We start from the raw sequence: 12,120 nt of genomic DNA, 5'->3' as shown, positions 1-12,120 counted from the left end.
GCCTTTCAGGAGAGCCAACGTATGCAATATCATTGCCATGCCACCATTACTCATGAGCATCTCTCCAGATGTAGTGACACTGACATTGGCTCAGTCAGCTGCTGCCTCTAATGGGTTACACAGGTTTGCTGCAGATGTGGACTGGTGCACAGCAGGTGAGCGAGGGTGATGTGTGGCTTGCAGAGCTCATGTCGGTTCCTATGGAGCAGAGAGTCTTTGTCTGATAAACCAGTGCCCTACATCCCTAGCTCACTGCTAGCCCTGTGTGCAGAACCTGGGTGCCATCTGCCCTCCCATGTGTCTTTCATGTTGTAGATCATCAGCATCCTCATAGTTCGAGGAGGAATGCTATTGCGGCTCTCCTCATCATGCCAGGCCTGGCCCCTATTGGGTGTGTAGTTGTGCATAGCAGCAAAGAAAGGAGCTGGCCTTTTTAGCCCATAGTACAGGGCATCACCCTATCCATACAGGCATTGGAGGCACTCTTTCAGCATGCCAATCCCCTGCTCAATGGTTGTTCTTGTAGCTCAGTGGCTGGCGTTGTCTCTCTCCTCTGCAGGAGTGGTGGGGTCTCTCACTGGTGTCGGGACCCATGTCTGCAAAGGATAACCCTTATCGCCAAGAGGCCACCCCTCCATCTGAGCCAGGTCAGTGAACAGCAGTGGCAGCCAGGACTGGCACAGGTCCCAGGTGTTATGACAGCTGCCTGAGAAGCGGTCACAGATTTGCATGAAGCATCTGCAGCGATCACATGCCAGCTTCACCTAGATTGAGAAGATTCCTTTAATGGTGACGTCTGCAGGTGGTAGCCTGGCGGGAGGCCTGATGGCCACATGAGTACAGCCTATGAACATTACAACCTATGGTTCTCTGGCAATGGTGCCGAAACCGATGGCCCACTGGGCCTGGCTGTGACAGTCTGTCGTGAAGCGGACATACTCAAAGGCCCTCTGGTGCAGGACATTGGTGACCTCCCTGATGAAGCGGTGCACTGCTGACTGTGTGACCCCCACAAAGGTCTCCAGTGGGCCCCTGAAAAGCTGCATAGGTGTCAAGCTTGAGAACTGCTGCCACTATGAGGACCAAAGGCAGAGGGTGTCCACCGAAGCCCATAGGCTGCAGGTCATCTTTGAGCAGGGCACAGAGACGTGTCACCACTACATGCGCAATCGTCCCTGACACTGCTGCTCTGACATCCGATGGCATGTCATGTGGGGCCTGTAGATGCATGCCAATCATAATGGCGAGCACCCCTTGGGGGCTGTGCTCACGACCGGGGGCCTCTACGTGGATCGAACCTGCCTGTTGATTCTGCTCTGGTGCATACAGATCCTCAGGAGCAGAGGATCACACAATAGAGGATGAGCCATACCCATTTCCATATGATAAATAATGTTAAATCCTTCATGTATTCAAAGGTTCCTAACAGGGCAGGGATTGGTGTTGACGGGTACATCAGCTGCTTTCATGGATCAACTATGTGGTGTGCCATGGCATTGCCCATCTTGGCCAACACTCAGAGTGGCACTAAAATAAAAGCAAAATACTGCAGATGCTGGAAATCTGAAATAAAAACAAGAAACGCTGGAAATACTCAGCAGGTCTGGCAGCATCTGTGGTGAGCATCTTTCATTGCAGCAGCTTTTTCGGGAGCAGAGAGTGCGAGCGAGTGAGCAGCTGGGAAGGTCAGTTTAAAGTAAACTTAATTTCTTTTTGTTTTCGGCGGAGACCAGGGGGCTGCTGGGTAAGTAAAACCCTATATATTTGGGCCGTTTAAAATAACTTGCCTTTCATTGCAGCAGCTTTTTCGGGAGCATAGAGTGCGAGCGAGTGAGCAGCTGGGAAGGTCAGTTTAAAGTAAACTTAATTTCTTTTTGTTTTCGGCGGAGACCAGGGACTGCTGGGTAAGTAAAACCCTATATATTTGGGCCGTTTCTGAACCCGAGACACTACACCTGTAGTGTCTCCCACCCGCCTTCCTCCTCTAATCAAAAAAAAAGGACTCGGTGGTGTGTAGATAAGGTAAGGCTTTTTCTATTTCTCTTTTTTTAATCGTGTGATTGGTAAAAAACTTTTCGTTCCTTTTTCATTTAACTAAGTTTAAGTTTAAGATTAAAAATGGCAGGAGATCTCAGACCCGTGACATGCTCCTCTTGCTCAATGTGGGAGCTCAGGGACATGGCTGATGTACCTGACTCCTTCACGTGCAGGAAGTGTGTCCAGCTGCAGCTCTTGTTAGACCGCATGACGGCTCTGGAGCTGCGGATGGACTCACTTTGGAGCATCCGCGATGCTGAGGAAGTCGTGGATAGCACGTTTAGCGAATTGGTCACACCGCAGATTAGGATTGCTGAGGGAGAAAGGGAATGGGTGACCAAAAGGCAGAGAAAGAGCAGGAAGGCAGCGCAGGTGTCCCCTGCGGTCATCTCCCTCCACAACAGGTATACCGTTTTGGATACTGTTGAGGGAGATGGCTCACCAGGGGAAGGCAGCAGTAGCCAGGTTCATGGCACCGTGGCTGGCTCTGCTGTTCAGAAGGGCGGGAAAAAGAGTGGAAGGGCTATCGTCATAGGGAATTTGATTGTAAGGGGAGTAGATAGGCGGTTCTGTGGTCAAAAACGAGACTTCCGAATGGTATGTTGCCTCCCAGGTGCACGGGTCAGGGATGTCTCAGATCGGCTGCAGAACATTCTGAAGGGGGAGGGTGAACATCCAGTTGTTGTGCACATCGGCACCAATGATATAGGTAAAAAACGGGATGAGGTCCTACAAGCAGAATTTAGGGAGTTAGGAGCCAAGTTAAAAAGTAGGACCTCAGAGGTAGTAAACTCCGGATTGCTACCAGTGCCACGTGATAGTCAGAGTAGAAATGAAAGAATAGTCAGGATGAATGCGTGGCTTGAGAGATTAGATTAGATTAGAGATACAGCACTGAAACAGGCCCTTCGGCCCACCGAGTCTGTGCCGAACATCAACCACCCATTTATACTAATCCTACATTCCTACCAAACATCCCCATCTGTCCCTATATTTCCCTACCACCTACCTACACTAGTGACAATTTATAATGGCCAATTTACCTACCAACCTGCAAGTCTTTTGGCTTGTGGGAGGAAACCGGAGCACCCGGAGAAAACCCACGCAGACACAGGGAGAACTTGCAAACTCCACACAGGCAGTGCCCAGAATCGAACCCGGGTCCCTGGAGCTGTGAGGCTGCAGTGCTAACCACTGCGCCACTGGTGCAGGAGGGAGGGGTTCAGATTCTTGGGACATTGGGACCGGTTCTGGGGGAGGTGGGACTATTACAAATTGGACGGTCTACACCTGGGCCGGACTGGAACCAATGTCCTTGGGGGTGCTTTTGCTAACGCTGTTGGGGAGGGTTTAAACTAATGTGGCAGGGGGATGGGAACCAAATGAGGTCAGTAGAGAGAAAGGATGTAGTAACTAAAGCCTGTAAGGAACTAGATAATGAAGTCAGCGTGACTAAGGGAAAGAGTAGGCAGGGAGCAGATGATGAAAGCAAAGGGACTGGTGGTCTGAGGTGTATTTGTTTTAATGCAAGAAGTGTAGTAGGTAAGGCAGATGAACTTAGGGCTTGGATTAGTACCTGGGAGTATGATGTTATTGCTATTACTGAGACTTGGTTAAGGGAAGGGCATGATTGGTAACTAAATATCCCAGGATACCGATGCTTCAGGCGGGATAGAGAGGGAGGTAAAAGGGGTGGAGGAGTTGCATTACTGGTCAAAGAGGATATCACAGCTGTGCTGAAGGAAGGCACTATGGAGGACACGAGCTGTGAGGCAATATGGGCAGAACTCAGAAATAGGAAGGGTGCGCTAACAATGTTGGGGCTGTACTACAGGCCTCCCAACAGCGAGCGTGAGATAGAGGTACAAATATGTAAACAGATTATGGAAAGCTGTAGGAGCAACAGGGTGGTGGTGATAGGAGATTTTAATTTTCCCAACATTGACTGGGATTTACTTAATGTTAGAGGTCTAGATGGAGCAGAAATTGTAAGGAGCATCCAGGAGGGTTTTCTCGAGCAGTATGTAAATAGTCCAACTCGGGAAGGGGCCATACTGGACCTGGTGTTGGGAAATGAGCCGGGCCAGGTGGTTGACGTTTCAGTAGGGGACTACTTTGGGAATAGTGATCACAATTCCGTAAGTTTTAGAATACTCATGGACAAAGACGAGAGTGGTCCTAAAGGAAGAGTGCTAAATTGGGGGAAGGCCAACTATACCAAAATTCGGCAGGAGCTGGGGAATGTAGATTGGGAGCAGCTGTTTGAAGGGAAATCCACAGTTGATATGTGGGAGGCTTTTAAAGAGAGGTTGATTAGCATGCAGGAGAGACATGTTCCTGTGAAAATGAGGGGTAGAAATGGCAAGATTAGGGAACCATGGATGACAGGTGAAATTGTGAGACTAGCTAAGAGGAAAAAGGAAGCATACATAAGGTCTCGGCGGCTGAAGAAAGACGAAGCTTTGAAAGAATATCGGGATTGTAGGCACAATCTGAAACGAGGAATTAAGAGGGCTAAAAGGGGTCATGAAATATCTTTAGCAAACAGGGTTAAGGAAAATCCCAAAGCCTTTTATTCATATATAAGGAGCAAGAGGGTAACTAGAGAAAGGATTGGCCCACTCAAGGACAAAGGAGGAAAGTTATGCGTGGAGTCAGAGAAAATGGGTGAGATTCTAAACGAGTACTTTGCATCGGTATTCACCGAGGAGAGGGACATGACGGATGTTGAGGTTAGGGACAGATGTTTGATTACTCTAGGTCAAGTCGGCATAAGGAGGGAGGAAGTGTTGGGTATTCTAAAAGGCATTAAGGTGGACAAGTCCCCAGGTCCGGATGGAATCTATCCCAGGTTGCTGTGGGAAGCGAGAGAGGAAATAGTTGGGGCCTTAACAGATATCTTTGCAACATCCTTAAACACGGGTGAGGTCCCGGAGGACTGGAGAATTGCTAATGTTGTCCCCTTGTTTAAGAAGGGTAACAGGGATAATCCAGGTAATTATAGACTGGTGAGCCTGACGTCAGTGGTAGGGAAGCTGCTGGAGAAGATACTGAGGGATAGGATCTATTCCCATTTGGAAGAAAATGGGCTTATCAGTGATAGGCAACATGGTTTTGTGCAGGGAAGGTCATGTCTTACCAACTTAATAGAATTCTTTGAGGAAGTGACAAAGTTGATTGATGAGGGAAGGGCTGTAGATGTCATATACATGGACTTCAGTAAGGCGTTTGATAAGGTTCCCCATGGTAGGCTGATGGAGAAAGTGAAGGCGCATGGGGTCCAAGGTGTACTAGCTAGATGGATAAAGAACTGGCTGGGCAACAGGAGACAGAGAGTAGCAGTGGAAGGGAGTTTCTCAAAATGGAGACGTGTGACCAGTGGTGTTCCACAGGGATCCGTGCTGGGACCACTGTTGTTTGCGATATACATAAATGATTTGGAGGAAAGTATAGGTGGTCTGATTAGCAAGTTTGCAGACGACACTAAGATTGGTGGAGTAGCAGATAGTGAAGGGGACTGTCAGAGAATACAGCAGAATATAGATAGACTGGAGAGTTGGGCAGAGAAATGGCAGATGGAGTTCAATCAGGGCAAATGCGAGGTGATGCATGTTGGAAGATCCAATTCAAGAGTGAACTATACAGTAAATGGAAAAGTCCTGGGGAAAATTGATGTACAGAGAGATTTGGGTGTTCAGGTCCATTGTTCCCTGAAGGTGGCAACGCAGGTCAATAGAGTGGTCAAGAAGGCATACGGCATGCTTTCCTTCATCGGACGGGGTATTGAGTACAAGAGTTGGCAGGTCATGTTACAGTTGCATAGGACTTTGGTTCGGCCACATTTGGAATACTGCGTGCAGTTCTGGTCGCCACATTACCAAAAGGATGTGGATGCTTTGGAGAGGGTGCAGAGGAGATTCACCAGGATGTTGCCTGGTATGGAGGACGCTAGCTATGAAGAGAGGTTGAGTAGATTAGGATTATTTTCATTAGAAAGACGGAGGTTGAGGGGGGACCTGATTGAGGTGTACAAAATCATGAGGGGTATAGACAGAGTGGATAGCAAGAAGCTTTTTCCCCAGAGTGGGGGATTCAATTACAAGGGGACACGAGTTCAAAGTGAAAGGGGAAAAGTTTAGGGGGGATATGCGTGGAAATTTCTTTACGCAGAGGGTGGTGGGTGCATGGAACGCTTTGCCAGCGGAGGTGGTAGACGCGGGCACGATAGCGTCTTTTAAGATGTATCTAGACAGATACATGAATGGGCAGGAAGTAAAGAGATACAGACCCTTAGAAAATAGGCGACAGGTTTAGATAGAGGATTTGGATCGGCGTAGACTTGGAGGGCCGAAGGGCCTGTTCCTGTGCTGTAATTTTCTTTGTTCTTTGTTCTTTGAGAGAAAAGCAGAGTTAACGTTTCAGGTCAGTGACCCTTCTTCTGACCTGAAATGTTAACTCTGCTTCTCTCTCCACAGATGCTGCCAGACCTGCTGAGTATTTCCAGTGTTTCTTGTTTTAACTCAGCGTGGCACAGCATGACCGCATCAAGATCCTACCAGCTGAATTGATTGCCCCCGCCATCCGTATAACTTTCATGCTCCTGCCCTTTCTGGCACCGTCCCTGCACACAGGGTGACTAGAGTGCCATTGCTCCTTCACAAACACAAACAAAAGCAGAGCGTACACTGTTTACGGAGGGAGGGTGCACAGTACCTCCCTTCATGCCTGCAGAGCTTTCCCTCGAGTAATCCCAGACCCCCTCCCTCCTCCCTTTAAGATTGCAGAGCTGCTACCCCTGTAATCCCACCTCCTTCCTTCCAGTATGTAGAGTGAGACCCTTGTGATTCCCCCCTCCCTCCTCCCTTCCAGTATGCAGAGTGAGAACCCTGAATATCCCCCCCCCGCCCACCCTCCCGGTATGCAGAGTACGACCCCTGTAAACCCCCTCCCTCCTTCCTTTCAGAATGCAGAGTGAGAGCCCTGTATTCTTCCCCTCCCTCCTCCCTTTAAGAATTCAGAGTAAGACCCCTGAAAATGGAACTTACCTTCTGTGTTGAAACCTCCTGCCTCCGATGACCCGCCGGCTTTTCAAATAGTGACCAGAACAGCATGTGATGGCCGCCCGTTCAAAGTAAAATCAAGAAGTGTCAATGGAGTGGCGGCGGGCTGCATAATCTGCAGAGGTAAGTACCGTTTAACATATTCTAAATGGGGTGCCACTGACATGTGACTGGGGGGGGGGGGGTGTGGGAGAAGTGGGGGCTGCACCGAGGTCCCCCGCCACCAGTAATTTGCGGCAAGCCCTTCCCGACGTCACAGGTCGAGGCGGGCCTCTCCTACAGAATTTTACCAGCCCCTGCATCGAGGGGCCGGTAAAATTCAACCCTATATATCAGTGAAGGAAAGGGATTGGTCAGTTGGAATTCTATAATTGCAATGAAAGAGTTCAGTCCATTGAAAAGCTATTTAATAATAATGAAAGAGATGGGTTCAGACCCTTGGAATTCAATACTCTAAGCGTGGAGTTGAGAGCATTTAGTCCATTGGATTCTGTACAATAGCAGTGAAGGGGTAGGGTTAGTCCGTATCTGTACTCAATGAGAGTCCATGCTCATTGTGACTACGGGGTTCCTCTTGGTAACCAGAGGAATCCCCAGAAAAAACACTCGCCCCTGTATTTTGGTGGTCCTGCCATAACCATGAGAGCCCCTGTGGAATTTCAGGACTTGTGTGTTCATCCAGGGCACTTCCTGATATATATTACATACAGTTTGGTGCGGTAATACCTTTTTTTAATCAAAGCCACACTGTGATGCCACAAACCTTTTCCAAACCCCAGCTGAGTTTCTTGAGGACGTCGATGTACTTCTGGACCTGGAGGCATATGGGCTCATGGAAGACTTGGTGGAGGCTCACAGAAAGCGAGGTGTTTGAGGACAAATCAAGGCGAAATCCTCTCGGAATTTTCTTATTCTTTTTCCAATAGTCACTGCATTTATTATAATGATTAGAGGAGGAAAAAAAGTACATTGTTTAAGGTTTACTGACTTTCCAATGCCTTGTTAATTCACATTTACCATCAGAATCAGAATGCTACTTGTTAATTGATCCCACTGAACAATGAGCATTTCACTCCTCTCCCTGTTTCCCACCCTCAACCTATTGTCTTGTCTCAGTGTCAGACCATATAAATGTACAGTACACAGCAGGTAAAATGGATCAATTCAGTCCTGTATGATACTATATGGCTCCTGTGTGTCTGTCAACTCCTGTACATTTATAGTACACAGCAAATGATTCTCGGCAAAAAAGACAGGATTTTCCTGTCAAGTTATGCCAGTTTTCTGATATTACTCAGGTGGGCAGGAGTGGGACCCTCTCCTCTGGATCCCCGCTCACTTGTACGGCCATAAGGATTTTCCGGCGTTACCCTTGCAGTTAGCACAGCCATATTGGGATGGGATGGTACTCAGAATGGCATCATTCATTGCATTTTCCCTCATTATTGCCTCAGTAACACTGGACATTAAGAGCACTAACACTCAACTGACATTCAAGTGTCGTTGACAGCGGCACAATGACATCAAAATTTAAAGACCCAAAGCAGGATGCTTCATCTCCCCAGGCATAGTATAGTGGCTACTTCATTAGACACAAGAGTTTTTATTTTGGCTTATTGGCTGCCGTCCCCTTTAAACGGCTGAAACTGTGGGCATTTCCCGCCCACTCTAGCAGCGAGCTCAGAAAACTGCGACCGAGTGTGCAGGGAAATAAATCTGCATAAGGGTGACCCCAGACAATTTACCATAGTCCAAAGCCCTCCCATCCTACACCCATATTGAAGACTGGGCCAGGAAGGAATATCAACATTATTTCAGTGAACCCATTGTCAACATTTGGAACAGGCTCCCTGGGGAGACAATGGAAGCAGGTGGTATTAATCCATTAAAATCTAATTCTAACCTTGCAGAAAATAATATTATTGGAGACAGATGTAGTCACCGCAGCTATTGAAAGGATATAGAAGAGAACAAGCAGAATGATCAAGGAATGGAGGTGTTGAATTATGAACAACAGTTATGTAATTGAGCATGTTCTCACTGGAAAAGAGGTTGAGAGTGAAATTATTGATATTTTTAGGCTTCTAAAGGGACCAGATAATGTGGGCCATGACATTCTGTTTCACCTTGTTCAGAGCAGTAGAACCAGTGGACACAGTCTGCATTTTTGAAGGGGGGAATTTCAAAACTATTCTGTGAAAGCATTACTTCAGTGAGCAAGTGATCAATTGGTTTAACAGGCTCCCTGGTGGAAGCAGATAATACATTCAAAAGGTAATTTAGTGATTGTAGAGCACTTGAGCACATCCTGAGGAAGTGAAGAGTCATTATATTGCTATAAAGGTCTTTCTTTTCCTTAACCAAGAGATTTACTGTAATGGTTGCCCATATCTCTCATAACTCACCTGCTCTGGTCAGCTCTCCCTTCCTGATTCCAAAGTGTTGGCGGGAGGGGTTTGCAGGGCGAGTGTCATATTCTGCAATCATTTTTGTGGTCACTGTATCATAACGTAGCCATGACTGCTATACTAATTCTGTTGTGTTCCTGTCTATGAAGTGTTTTTGACTTTAACCCCTGATAGAGACTAGATCAAATCAGGAGTACATCCCTATGAATCTCCTTTAATTAAGTTCAAACCAGACAAATTCTCAGACAAAGAATTGTACTAGCTTTCCCTCAAAGAAAGAAAACCAACAGAGATTATCATCTTTCTGATAGCATATTTTTAATATTATGGCTAAGTCATAAATATCCCAGATATTATAAGGGTCTGGGAACTCTCTTCAATACCATCTCTCCAGTTAAAGCGACACAGAGAGGGGGTTGTTGTAGTTGTATACAGAATACTACATTAGACGATTTATTAACTTTTATAGATTTATTAAAGAACTTAACATGTAATAAACTTCTTAAGTGGATAAATATATCACAATATCAAATATTACTGAGAGATGTAACACACATTCTTATTTCTAACATAGAATCCAAAAGTTTAACCTTTCTAATGTTACAGCAAAATTATCCTAGAATATCCAGAATATCTTAAATCCCCCACGCTAGGCATGGGATGAGAAGTGATGTTTGAGGATACAATACCCCTAAACTTTGCTTTCAAAACCTCTCATTTTTATACTATTTCTAAGGTGTCACCTGACTTCCAGCATTTATGAGAACCTTCCTGTGTTCTTTTTAAAATCCACGTTTTTAATTACCATTTCCACTTACTGTTTTACTGGGAACCCCCTGTTTTTTGAAGTTGAAGCCTTTATCTGGTCAAAATGTTTATAATTGTGTTTACTTGGCCTCTTGTTCCTGTGAGTCCATTTTCTACAATTGCCTCTTTTATGGTACCTTAAAGCAACCTCTGGAACTGATTTGTCTGCATCAACAACCCCATAAACTAATTAAGTTTATTGCTATCTCTTACTGAGCTCACACAGGATATTTCAATGTGTGTGTTTATCTTCTCATTTCCTGGCAACAGAAATTCTATTCTAACAGGGAGCTTGAAATACTTAACTCTACCTTCTTAAAGGGGAATTTCAGACAGGTATGAAAACTGACCATTTATTCAATCTTTACTTCTAAAAGGCATAATACACTATTTCCAAATTCTACTTAATTAAGCCTATTATATCTATATTCCATCACATCTATTCAGCAAGGTATTAGTTAATGAACTGGTTGAACCAATTGTATGCAGTTCCTGTTTATCAGACAAGTTGAGACACTTCCTTTTTTAACTTTTACAGAACTCAAAGTGAAGAAAAAAACTATGAATTGGGATGGTCCTTAGAGGTCATAGGTGTTGACAGAAAAGTAGTTGTGTTCGATTTTCAGCTCCATTGACCGTGCTAAATGCTGGCCATAGCTTTGTTTGCCTGAATTTACACATTATGTGGGTATAGGAAACTTAGGAAAGAAAGTGTTCTTATGGAATCATAAATCAACCTTCAATACGCAATATTCCCTTCTTCTCAACCAAACTTTCTCCCTTCTATTGTGAAGCTGTTGGATTGCTCATTGTGGTACATTTCTGTGCACATCTCCCTGCAGGTCTGTTTGAATCTGGTACCAAAATGACCCTAACCATAGTCACAAAGAATATTTTCTAGTATCTGTAGCCATAGTGCATTATTCCTCCTCTACCTCTCTGTGGCTTTTGACCCAGTCAACTATCCTATCCTCGACCTCGATTTTCTTCTCCATTGTTCAGCTTGATAAGACTGCTTTTGCTTGTTTCCATTCTTACCTATATAATTGCAGCCATTAGCAGCATCACCAATTGTTTCTCAACCCACGCTCTTACCTTTGGCAAAACTCAAGGATCCACCCTTCGATGCCTCGTCTGCCTCAAACACATTCTGCCCTGCAGGATTATTGAACCAGCTTTTCTTTTAAAATATACAGCAGCAATCTGGTGATGTTTCAGGGACATTCTAGCCCACAAGTTACCAGAGTTATTGAGTTCAATATCAATCATATATTGGATTTGAAATATTTAATGACCTCTGGTTCATTAGTCCTGTATTACATCCACGAGGCTGTCATATCCATCTTTGTTACTGCAATACTCGACTATTCCAATGCTGTCCTAACTTCATAGACCAGTATTTAAAAATGTCCCAAGGTACTTTGTAGGAATGTTATCAGATAAAATTTGTTCCTGCTGCATACGGAGATATTAGGACTGGTGATTAAAAGCTTGGTTAAAGAGGTAAGTTTTAAGGAGAATCTTAAAAAGAGGAAAGGTAGAAATGTGGAGGGGTTTGGAGAGGAATTCTAGAGTTTAGGGCCTAGACAGCTGAAGTCTCAGCCTCCAATGGTGCAGCAAAGAAAATCGTGGATCCACAACAGGACAGAATTAGAGGAATGTAGAGTTCTCAGAGGGTTATACTGCTGGAGAGGCTACAGAGATAGGCAAGGTCGAGGCCATGGAGGAATCTGTAAACAAAGATGAAAATTTAATTTGTTGCTGTATTGGTTCAGGGGTTATGTCTGAAAAAAAAAGAAAAATACTGC

General features: G+C 45.4%; 1 protein-coding gene across 5 annotated transcripts in view; it reads right to left on the bottom strand.

Moving 5' to 3' along the window:
* LOC137369848 (ALS2 C-terminal-like protein) overlaps nt 1-12,120 on the bottom strand; it is a 179,869-nt gene that overhangs the window by 100,658 nt on the left and 67,091 nt on the right. For all 5 annotated transcript variants that reach the window (XR_010975026.1, XR_010975027.1, XM_068031458.1 and 2 more), the window contains one exon: nt 7,861-8,026. Coding sequence is in view for 3 of the 5 variants with exons in the window: in XM_068031458.1 (XP_067887559.1) it covers nt 7,861-8,026 (166 nt within the window). In the remaining 2 variants the exon portion in view is untranslated. The remainder of the gene's footprint in view (nt 1-7,860; nt 8,027-12,120) is intronic.

The sequence above is a fragment of the Heterodontus francisci genome, chromosome 5 (assembly GCF_036365525.1).
Source record: "Heterodontus francisci isolate sHetFra1 chromosome 5, sHetFra1.hap1, whole genome shotgun sequence".
Classification (NCBI taxonomy): Eukaryota; Metazoa; Chordata; class Chondrichthyes; order Heterodontiformes; family Heterodontidae; genus Heterodontus; species Heterodontus francisci.
This window is presented reverse-complemented; position numbering and strand designations above follow the sequence as displayed.